The 12,247-nt window shown below is 42.4% G+C and overlaps 1 protein-coding gene across 3 annotated transcripts in view; it reads right to left on the reverse strand.

Annotated features, from left to right (window-relative positions):
• Positions 1-12,247, reverse strand: part of MYO1D (myosin ID) — a 176,061-nt gene that overhangs the window by 73,309 nt on the left and 90,505 nt on the right. For all 3 annotated transcript variants that reach the window (XR_013978544.1, XR_013978545.1, XM_080976566.1), the window contains exon 19: positions 10,387-10,491. Coding sequence is in view for 1 of the 3 variants with exons in the window: in XM_080976566.1 (XP_080832692.1) it covers positions 10,387-10,491 (105 nt within the window). In the remaining 2 variants the exon portion in view is untranslated. The remainder of the gene's footprint in view (positions 1-10,386; positions 10,492-12,247) is intronic.

Consider the following 12,247-nt stretch of genomic DNA (forward strand, 5'->3'; position numbering starts at 1 on the left):
AGAGATGACAGATGGGAAACTAGGTCTTGTCTTCTGCAGCAGTACTAATTGCCAGTACACACTGCACGTGCCACATATTTATGCATGTAACAGCACCATCTTCAACATGGAAAGCTCCACTACATCAATCAGAAACACAGAAAGACAAAGAAGAGCAAAGGTAAGCCATGATTCTCTTTGATTACCACTTCTTCCATTGCTATGAATAATCAACACCTTATTTGCTCTGTCCCTGCTGCTTCAAGGCATTCACAAAGATGGGCTTCCTCAGCCACTATGGCCAAGTGGAAAATGTACTACTAACAAACAAGCGAAACACTTGTGTGCTTATTGATTGCCATAAACATACAGCTGCTCTGACCATGTCAGGGGATTGATTGCCTTCTTCGCTTCCAACAGCAATCTTCAAAGTCTGTTACACTGTTTAGTGCACAAGACTGAATATCTCACCATGATTACTACCATCCACACACACACACACACACACACAAACAGTAAAAGTGTCTTGACCTTCGGTGATTTCACAAGAGCCATTATGAAAGGACTAATTATTTTAAGGATGTGTCCCATGTTTGTGGAGTGGGTGGGTGGGAGGAAGGGAGAAGAAGTCAATGCTATATCAAGTTTACAGGCTAGCTATTATGGCATGTATGGCTCTGAAGGCCCTACCTATCAAGTTCCAGTGGGAGGAGTTATCCTTGCTACAGAATGTGCTCCAACGTAATCTGGCAAATAACGAACCTATTCAGTAATTTCAGTGTGTCTACTCAGAGTATGACTAGCATTGGATACCGCCATATAGGTTACGGTATAAAAGTTGCAGTAAATCTACATGGAACCACTGGTTAGTTTCTCAGTGGAACAGAGAACTGATGTGCACTGTCTGAATTATGTGACACATAATTCTGTTTCACCCTTGTTTGCCAATTCAGGTGATGCAGTTGATGCAATGAACCAGTACCTGAGATCAGTACTGGACTGGGAGAGGGTCAGTAAACAGAAACTAACTCCAGACTAGCAAACAGATACTTTGGGTGAATGGCTTGTTTACCCAGGGAGACAAGATTCAGTCTGTTTGGGCAGAATTGCACAACTGCTTAGGGGTCAGATTTGTAGTTTGGGGATGCTGTTAGATCCAGTCTCATCTCTGAAGGTACAAGTGGCTTCTGTAGCATGAAATGCTTTTCACCAGCAGCAATTTCAATCTCCGGACTACCCTGGCCATTGTTATCTATGATATGGTAACAGCAGCAGTAGTAATCTCAGAAGGATGGCCATTTAACTGGTGCTGAAATGGTGAAAGCTGGACTATAAAGAAGGCTGATCGCCAAAGAATTGATGCTTTTGAATTATGGTGCTGGAGGAGACTCTTGAGAGTCCCATGGACTGCAAGAAGATCAAACCTCTCCATTCAGAAGGAAATCAGCTGTGAGTGCTCACTGGAAGGACAGATCCTGAAGCTGAGGCTCCAATACTTTGGCCACCTCATGAGAAGAGAAGACTCCCTGGAAAAGACCCTGATGTTGGGAAAGATGGAGGGCACAAGGAGAAGGGGATGACAGAGGACGAGATGGTTGGACAGTGTTTTGAAGCGACTAACATGAGTTTGACCAAACTGCGGGAGGCAGTGGAAGGCAGGAGTGCCTGCCGTGCTCTGGTCCATGGGGTCACGAAGAGTGGGACACGACTAAACGACTAAACAACAACAAAATGGTGACAAAGTAGATTGCAAGAGCATCTCAGAGACAGCAGACCAATTTATTAGATCAAGCATTTCAACAGATATTGTAGGTCTAGCCCAGTAACTAGCGTACACAAAGAGTGCCATGAAAGCAAGAATGTAGTAACTTTCTCTTAAAGTCAGCATCCTGCCTTGCACACACGGAGCTGTCCTTTGTACTGAAGAGAACAGGGAAACTCATGCTGAGTTTTATATGCACATCAGAGCCCCCGTGCAGATTCTGAGCAGAGCAGAAATGAGTATCTTGCCCAGTATCTTGACTTATGCTACACCTGCTGAATTTGAGACCAGAAGACCAAGAAAGGATCTCAAAGCCGTTAAGTTCCAAGTTTCTACTTTAATGCAACGTTTGTAGCACCGCAAAAAACAAAATCCAAACTATCCAAACTCAACTACTCGACAAGCAGAGTTGCCAAACTGCACAAAACACCTGCAGAGCAAATGGACTCTATTGCAGAGCAATATTGCAGAGCAAGTGAACCTAGACAGCATCTTAAAAAGGTAGAGACATCAACTTGCCAACAAAGGTCTGTATAGTAAAAGCTATGGTTTTCCCAGTAGTGATGTATGGAAGTGAAAGCTGGACCATAAAGAAGGCTGATCGCCAAAGAATTGATGCTTTTGAATTATGGTGCTGGAGGAGACTCTTGAGAGTCCCATGGACTGCAAGAAGATCAAACCTATCCATTCTTAAGGAAATCAGCCCTGAGTGCTCACTGGAAGGACAGATCCTGAAGCTGAGGCTCCAATACTTTGGCCACCTCATGAGAAGAGAAGACTCCCTGGAAAAGACCCTGATGTTGGGAAAGATGGAGGGCACAAGGAGAAGGGGACGACAGAGGACGAGATGGTTGGACAGTGTTCTTGAAGCTACCAGCATGAGTTTGACCAAACTGCGGGAGGCAGTGGAAGACAGGAGTGCCTGGCGTGCTCTGGTCCATGGGGTCACGAAGAGTGGGACACGACTAAACGACTAAACAACAGCAAGTGAGCCAAGTTGCTGATCTTTTCTTTCCTCTTTGCAACAAATTAAATCTGTCCTCATCATCAGAAATAAATAAAAGGGTGGTTCTTTATGTTCTTGACAATAACCTTTCAAGATTCTGGAAGCTTGCTCACCCATATTCTTCTCACATTTCGAAGCACATGTCATTCACTCTTTCAACCTGTCAGTCTTGCCAACTTTGTACAGAACATGGCAGTTCTAGCTTGGTTCTCTAATGTCACACCCTCCAGCAATTCTGCTATAGCTATCTCTACCCGGGACAACTAATCAATTTGAAGAGAGAGAAGCATCACATTCAATAGGAGACTTGCCCAGAAAGAGATCTGGAAGGTATTGGGTAAAGAGATTAGTTAAACATATACAGTATGAAAAGCAGCTCGTGCAGGAAGGTAGGGCATTCCTTTCAAAGAAGGTCTTTCTTGTTACTAGCTGACAGTCATAAGGGCAAGATGGCATGATGTTTGTTGGGTAAAATAAGCCCCCAGCAAGTGTGTAAAATAAAGTTTCTAAATCATGGGTTACTAATTATGGGCAGCTGGTTCTTGTAGGAACCTGGAGGAAAGTTTTGGAAAACAAGGAGGGTGTTAGAAAAGTGCATCATCTCAGGAATATTTGATTAAATCTTAGTTGTTCAAGGGGCTACAGAACCACTTATTCAAACACAAAGCAGATCATTTATGAGTTAACTCAGATACTTATATATGTTCCATTGGATGCCAATTTTTAAATTTGAGAGGAGGCTCGTGTGGGGCAGAGAATTCATATTAATCCAGACCAGTATTATATTTATTTTCACTTTATTTTTTTATTTAGAACTAATGAACCATTTTTATGGCTATCAACAATATTTATTTTCTGGGTGGCTCAAAAGAATTAAGAATAATAACATACTCTATGTCAGGGGCTCTCAAACCTCATTTCTCACTTGAGAAAGCTTAAAATTACTAAGGCCCACTTGCCAAAAAGTGGCACTACAGGGGTGGAACCAGTCACAAAATGGTGGCGGACGGAGGCAGAGTTTGGCATAATCAGCTGGCAATTACCAACATCTTTTCCTAATTATAGCTAATCCCTCCTTGGATATGGTTAAATTCTTTGCCTAGTGATTTCCTTGTGGCAAGGAGTTGTATAACTCAGCTTTTCTCAAACAAAGTAGACTTTGATTCTGGAGGTATTGTGACAGCCACTTCATTTTAGGCAGAATATGATGATCCAGAGTCTTTAAATAGAAAAGGATTTATTTATTTATTATATTTCTTTCTCCCCTGTCCCCATGCATCTCAGAGTATTTTTACTCATCTCCTGAATTTCTTCTCCCCTTCTCCTTTCACACTTAATTTGTACCTTTCCTTCCACCAGTGTTGGTTTGTTTCATCACTTCTTGCTGCTCCTTTTATTTACTTCATCTTCCTACAACAGCTTTCCTTTTTTATTCCCTTTTCTATTCTTAATTTATTTTTGTTTCATTTGCTTCAACTTAACCATGTATTTCTCTTTCTGATTTCTTCCAGTGCACTCTCTGGTCCTATCCTCTCAGAGGGAGATTTCCCATCCATTCTCTCCTCCGTCCCCTCGATACCTTCATTCAGCTGCTGGCAGTGGTCCAACCAAAAGGCTATATGGCATGGCCAAGGGATGGGGCAGGCAAGGGAGAAGGCATTGGGTGAACTGAGGCCCAGTGGTGGAAAACACTGCTCTAAGTCTTTCTGCTGAATTTTGGTAGGCATCTTTATAGTACCTATTTATTCTTATTATTACATTTCTGTCTCACCCTTCTTCCTCCATGGAACTCAAAGCAATATGCAAGGGAGTTTCCAGGTTCTCCCACCAGGGCATAGACTCAAACCTGCTTAGCTTTAGCAAAGTAGCTTCATCATGTCATGCCATAATATTCACCAGTCTTACTATTTTTTAAAAAAACCCTTTTAACTGGAGATACTGAGGCCTCACACGTAATAATAATAATAATAATAATAATAATTTTTTATTTATACCCCACCCTCCCCAGCCAAGGCCGGGCTCAGAGCGGCTTACAAGCAATAATAAAAACAAGATAAATAATAAAAACAAGAGCATGGGTAGGCAAGCTAAGGCCCGGGGGCTGGATCCGGCCCGCGGATGGTCCAGGAATCAGCATGTTTTTACATGAGTAGAATGTGTCCTTTTATTTAAAATGCATCTCTGGGTTATTTGTGGGGCACAGGAATTCATTCATTTTTTATCCCCCCCCCCAAAAATATAGTCCGGCTCCCCACAAGGTCTGAGGGAGAGTGGACCAGCCCCCTGCTGAAAAAGTTTGCTGACCCCTGCACAAGAGCACCAAGCAAAAGAGCAACTGCAAATTCTGCCTGAAGGCAACAGATACTTGTTGTTTAGTCGTGTCCGACTCTTCGTGACCCCGTGGACCAGAGCACGCCAGGCACTCCTGTCTTCCACTGCCTCCCGCAGTTTGGTCAAACTCATGCTGGTAGCTTCAAGAACACTGTCCAACCATCCCATCCTCTGTTGTCCTCTTCTCATTGTGCCCTCCATCTTTCCCAACATCAGGGTCTTTTCCAGGGAGTCTTCTCTTCTCATGAGGTGGCCAAAGTACTGGAGCCTCAGCTTCAGGATCTGTCCTTCCAGTGCACACTCACGGCTGATTTCCTTCAGAATGGATAGGTTTGATCTTCTTGCAGCCCATGGGACTCTCAAGAGTCTCCTCCAGCACCATAATTCAAAAGCATCCATTCTTCGGAGATCAGCCTTCTTTATGGTCCAGCTCTCACTTCCATACATCAGATACTAAGCACCCAATATTCCACTTTCTATAGCCCTCACTTCTTCCCTCTCATTTGTTGTCTGTAAGCAGAAATGCAGCCTGCTTTCTGCTTTGCAATTCCCCTAACCTGGCCACTTCTTGACTAAGCATCTACTTAGTGTTGACAGTGTGCCCTGAATGCTGATCAGTACAAAGCCATTAACACCATCACTGCTGTTTCAGGGGTGCTTCACACTTTTAGCCACAATAAGCAGTGACACCAGTGTTTCCCCAACATACCAATGTAGGAAATGGGAAAAGCAGAGATGCGACCTTTAAAAACATGCAGGGACATACACCAGGAACTCCCAATCAGCAGCAGAACAGCAGATGCTCGCTGTGAGTGTGAGGAATCTGTGCCTGCCTTTTCCTCTTTACATGTTTGCAGAGTGTGAAGTTATTGTTTGTTAAATGGAGAGGACAAATGGGCAAGGACAAAACCTGACAGGGATGAAGAAAGGGGGCGGGGGGAGAAGGGGAACTGAGCCGAAAGTGCAAAAAACACTTGGCTTTGGCTGTTAGGGAAAGGGCTGTGGGACTGATGTGAAAAAGCAGGCTGTTATCAACATAGGAAGCAGCATAGCCAAATGCATTAAAAGAAAGAGGGAAGAGAACAATAGCAGTCGAAAGACGACATGCTCATGCAGAGCAAAGGAGACTGAAATGGAAATTCAGAGTTAGAGTGAAAAAGAGCCTTGAGATTTTGGGATTGAAGGCCAGATTTGCTTGTGGTCGCTCTTTATTATTATTTTTATTTAAGTGATTTTTACGCTGCTTTTAAAAACTGAAGCCCTTTTAAAGTGGCTCACAAATAATGATGACAAAACGCAATAAAACCGCGTTACCAATCCAACCACTAGAGCCAAACACCAATGATACATTTTTAGCATCTAAAAGCGAAGAGAGCAGCAAAAAAACGAAACAAGCATATCACACCCAGCCAACCTGTGCCAGCAGATGCCACAGTGCAGTCATACCCTGGTTATCTAACGGAATCCATTCGACTTCCAAAACATTCGGAAACCAAGGTGCGGCTTCTGATTGGCTGCAGGAAGCTCCTGCAGCCAATCGGAAGCCATGTCAGATGTTGGGTTCCAAAGAATGTTTGCAAACTGGAACACTCATTTCCGGGTTTGCGGCGTTTGGGAGCCAAGGCGTTTGAGTCGCAAGGCGTTTGGGATCCAAGGTAAGACTGTACTAATAATGTTAAAAGCAAGTTTAAAACCCACACAAGCTACCTAACCAAAGGCTAATGGAAAAGAAACATTTTCATGGCCTACCTAAGAGAAAGCAGGGATGAGACCAAAAGCACCTTTTGTGGGAGGGAATTCCATAGGTAAGTGGCCATCACCATAAAGGCCCTGTCTTGTATTTCCACCAGCCTGACTGTTACTACTGGTGAGTCTGTGAGCAAGACCTCTGTGGCCATTCTTGGGGCTTGAAGCAGGCTCATATGGGTGCCAGTGGTCCACCAAGTAATTTAGTGTCAAACTGTTTAGGATTCAGAAGCAAACAGCCAGTGCAATTGATTTTAATTAATAAAATTAATTAATTTAATTTTTTTATTAATTAATAAAATTCTCTTTTCAAAGCAAAGTTAATGTTTTATGGCCACATAACAGTTCACATGTTACACGTGCGCAGAGCAATGATTTCTCAGAGTGCTGCTGGTGGTAGAAAAGTTGGGGAAAGATGCCATATTTATCTTAAGTCTTTAGGCTGGGTGTGGGGAGGAAACTTTCTGTGCCCTGTACAGAATTTCTATTCCTCCCTGATGTAGCCCAGTTGCGTCTTTTATTTATCCTTTGCTGCAAAAACACAGCTTGAAAAAAGAAAGAATACAAACAGAGCAAGAAAAAATTGCATAGCCATTAGAGATCTGCACAGTGTACTCAAAGCACAGCACTGTTGCTTCCTTCAGGAAGAATCTGGAGATGTGCATCTCGTGAACAAACATTTTTGTACTCACATCCGTGGAGGGATCCCATTATCAATCAAGATCTAATATCGCCAATCACAAAAAGCTTTCTGTTTGGCTGTCTATTTCTAGTATGTTTTCATCAGAGTTTAAACAAATCAAAACCAAACAAATCTTTTGCAACTCGAAGGGTAAAGGGCTTTGTTACATTATGCTTGAAAATCTGAATCGGGAAGGATGTGAGAAAAGATTTAAAGAGATTAAAATTATGTAACACACAGAGAGAAAATACATTCCAGAAAACTCCCTGACAAAGATGCGGCTTGTCAGTCCTAACACAAATTCAGATTGAAGCATCCTTTAAAGCAGGTACATGCAAGGGATTTAGAGACACTCAAGGACAGAGAGCAGATGAATTCTCCTTTGCTCATCATTCTTCTACCTTGCAGAGAGGGGGAGTAATTCCTATATATTTGCACTGATCCACACCCTTCCTAAATGTCAACTGAATAAACCAAGGAAGTATTTTACAGCCCTCTGCTATATTCTACATACACCCAAGCTGAAGAAAATATACCAAACCTAAGAAATGCCCTTATACAGACATTGAACTTAACCATAATTAAATGCTACATACGGTTAAGGATTAGCCCCAAGTTGGGATGTGAAGCTATGGTTATGTGTTATATCAGCACTGAGCAAGCCACAGTTCAAAGCTGTCAACGTTTCCCTTTTTTAAAGGGAAATTCCCTTATTCCGAATAGGATTCCTCGCAAGAAAAGGGAAAAGTTGACAGCTATGCCACAGTTAAGGCAATTTTGTGTTCTCTTCCAGACTCCTGCTTAAAAGGGGAGAAGCAGATCATCCCCTTACACCATTTGGGCGGTAGGGTGGGGTTCAGCAAATTAAACTATGGGTTCACAACGCATTTGAAATCTTCTTAACCAAGGTTAGACAACAAGCCAGGCTAGTGCAAGGCAAACACAACCCTGGCTGATCATGATTACAAAATCAGAAGTATCCTATACATTTGCCCTCCTCTCTTGCATGTGAGTCTTTCTCCCTTCCATTTCTGGAGCAAGCTATGGTTAGTGTTACATGCAAACAGATTTTAACCCTAACCATTTTTAGCTCAGACCTGAATTTGCTAATCTGGTTCTAACAACGTCTCTAAACTTAAGAGTGGCAGCTACACGTGGTTAACACTGATTCATGTATGCGAACCATGTTGATTCCCAAAAGAGAAGTGGGGGAATTTGCAACCTTGATGGTAAGAGATAAGAGGGAAAAGGAATATTCAAATCTCAGGTGGGTTACTGATCTCCTAACCTCAGTCAGGAGAATATGCAGTATTGTGTCTGTGCTGGCCGACTATTATTGGTGCCATCCCCGGTGGAGGGATATATATTTAAATTATTTATATTCCACCTCTCAAACAAAACTGATTCGCAATGGAGCTAGCACAATAAAAACACATACCTTAAATCAAAATATGATGCGATAAAAACATCAGCAGTACTGATTCTCAATAAAAACTGAGGGAAGCAGTACTGATTTCAATCTCTTTCTAACATAGAGCAGGAATTGTGAAGGAATGAATTGTGTCCGGGAAGAGCAGCTTCACAACTGGAAAGGCCTTGTTCCTTATTGCCGCACATCTTGCTTCAAAATGTGGGGGCACAGAGCAGGGCCTCAGACAAGAATCTTATGAGGTGAGCAGATTCAGGTGGGAGCTGGTGATATTTTAGGTACTATTGTTCTAAGCCATTTAAGGTTTTAAATGTCAAAATGGAAATTCTGAATTCTGCTTTTAAACTAACTGGCAGTCAGCTTAGTTTGTAAATAAATGTTTCATAGGGCACGAGGCAGTTGGCAAACAAGGTTTTGCATTTCACACCAGTTGTAGTTTCTGGATACGTGTTCAAAAGCAACATCACGTGGAGCACAATGCAGTAGTGCAATCTAGATTCTTTAAGGGCATGAATAACCGAGTACAGGTTATGTTTTTTCCAGGATTGGCCACAGCTGCTGAATTAGCCAAAGCTGCTGAACGAAGTGCCAGAGGCCACAAAAGATAACTTGATCATCCAGATTTAAAAGCACTTCCAAGATGAGAACATGATCCGTTGGGAGGGAGGGCAAACCCCCCCACACACATGTAGAACAGGTTGAATCTGATTTCCTTGCTCAAGTGCATCATTAATCAGCCATACTTTGGTCTTATCTGGACTGAACCTCAATTTACTGGTTATTAGCCATCCCATTCAGAATCTATTTAGGACCTTGGCAATGTCACCTGAAGCAGATGGGGAGGTAGAGCTATACATCATCACCTTACTGATGACGTTTCACCCCGAAACTCCAGATTTCTCAGGTTTAGTGTGTTTTAAAAGCATATTCTGCAGAATAAAGGCCAAGGAGTCAAGCAGCTCTCCCAAGCAAGTTACCCAGGAACCAAAGAACATGATGCCAGCACCAGACCAAAGGTGCCTGCGAAGAAGCTTTTTAGTATGGATCTGACCTTTGCATTTCAAAGGAGATCTCCCTGTAACTCCCTGAGCTCATCTGCTTAACGCAGCAGAGCTGAAGGACTATTGCAAAAGCAGATCTGCTCAAAATGCACACAAATTCAGCGCCCCAATGTAGGTCTTCTTTATTCTATTCACGTTCAACCCGTTTTGAATTTCTTTACAATAAATTTTAAGTTTGATTCCCCAAATCCTCACCTGTTTTGCTGACCGTTTTCTCACTTTCCTAGCTCTAAATACTATCCTCTTTTTGAAATAATTTCATTTTTTTTTTACTATTTCAAAATTCCTTTACCTGAGCTTCAGCAATGCAAAAGCCTCTTGATGAAACCCTCCCCTCCCCTTACTTTCCAGAGGCTTTCATCGTCCTTCTGCAGCAGTTGCTGTGCTTACCTTGCGGACGTGAGACGAGAAGAGAACATTCATGAACTTGTCTTTTCGTTTCAACTCATTGGCAATGGGGACGAATGAGCCTGCAGCCTGAGGGTTATCTGGATTCTAAAGGAGCAAACAGGAAGACAGGCAGGTAATTTGTCTTCATCGTTAAAGCAAGGGCAGCAGCATCTTTACCATTCCAGGTCAGCCAGCTATAGAAGTCTCAAATATACATTTGTAACAACACCGATATTGCTATCTTTCAACACAAAGACAGCATTCCAAGCCCAGCACCTCCTTGATTCCAAAAGTTGCAGTTCTTAAACAGAGACTATGTTAGAGCAGGATATGTTAGAACTGCTCAGGTAAGAGATGGCCATCAGTCTTTTAATTATGGAGTTGAATTTCCTAGGTTTTCTGAACAAGGCAGCAAATAAAGCAGGCTTCCTCAACCTCGGCCCTCTAGATGTTTTGAGACTGCAATTCCCAGCATCCCTGACCACTGGTCCTGCTAGCTAGGGATCATGGGAGTTGTAGGCTAAAAAAACATCTGGAGGGCCAAGGTTGAGGAAGCCTGAAATAAAGTGTCCTCCTGAATGACAGCTTTTGGGAATCACAAGGGGGGAGAGTGTTCGTTGTTGCAATCTGTCCCTGCTTGTTTCCCATAGGCTTGCCAATGTGAGAACAAGACAACAGGCTTCGGTCTGATCTGGTGCTTTTCTTATGAAAGGGCTTGGCCGTGGTTTCTACATCCCTGAAAAATGGGAGTGAGTGGGCATTCTAAGGAGGCATACAAGTTTGTTCTGTCCTGCATTCTGTTTGTTTTCCATACAATAGTTTGCAGAACCCAATGCATACATGGGGCCTTCTTTTCAAGTATGGTCACAGAACACAGAAGAGCAGAACTACTGGACTAAGCACAAATGTCTTTCTAGACTAGAAGGACATTTGTGCTAATCCAACATCCTTGTTTCCAAACAGAAGCCCCTGGAAAGCCCTCAGGAAGGGCACTGCGCTCTCCCACTATTTCTCCCCAGCTAATAGTATACTTCCTTTGATTCTGGATCTTTTTCTTGATCAGACAGCAGTTCAAATTCCATCAGTGTGTACATGAAGTTAGAATTTACAGTGGTACCTCGGGTTACAGACGCTTCAGGTTACAGACTCCGCTAACTCAGAAATAATACCTCGGGTTAAGAACTTTACCTCAGGATGAGAACAGAAATAGCGCTGTGGTGGTGGCGCAGCAGCAGCAGGCCCCATTAGCTAAAGTGGTACCTCAGGTTAAGAACAGTTTCAGGTTAAGAACAGACCTCCAAAACGAATTAAGTTCTTAACCCGAGTTACCACTGTATTTGTTTTGGAATAACTTTTTATTGCGTTTTATAAAGAAGAATAAGTATAAAAATGAGTATACAAAGAAGTATACAAAGCTTTCTCATGTCATTTGTATGTCACAAAAATAGCATAATAAATGTGGAGGGATATCTACAACAAATGGTTCATTATTAGTGGTCAGTGTATAAGTTCTTGGTTCATGAATTGGTTTAAACAAAGGGCAAACAGGATAGAACAGTTTTGTTTGTTTGTTTTAATTCATCAAGTTTTTTTTTTTTAAATTGTTAGGAAGAAAAGAGGGGGGAAGAGGGGGGAGGGTAAGTGGGGTGAGGTTGGGTGGTTATGCTACTATTTGAAGCTAGGATTTTTGCTCCAATATGCACCACTTTATATGCTTCTGTATATCTGACCTAATGTGAATGCCCATTTCCCCATACATTTATTAACAAGTTATGTAAGCACGGATCCTTAGACCTCACTGTTTTCTACCTCCCGTTGCAAGAACTGCTCATTTACTCATATTCCCTGCTTCCTGTTGCTT

This window comes from Podarcis pityusensis, assembly GCF_964106645.2.
Source record: "Podarcis pityusensis genome assembly, chromosome: 13".
Taxonomy (NCBI): domain Eukaryota; kingdom Metazoa; phylum Chordata; class Lepidosauria; order Squamata; family Lacertidae; genus Podarcis; species Podarcis pityusensis.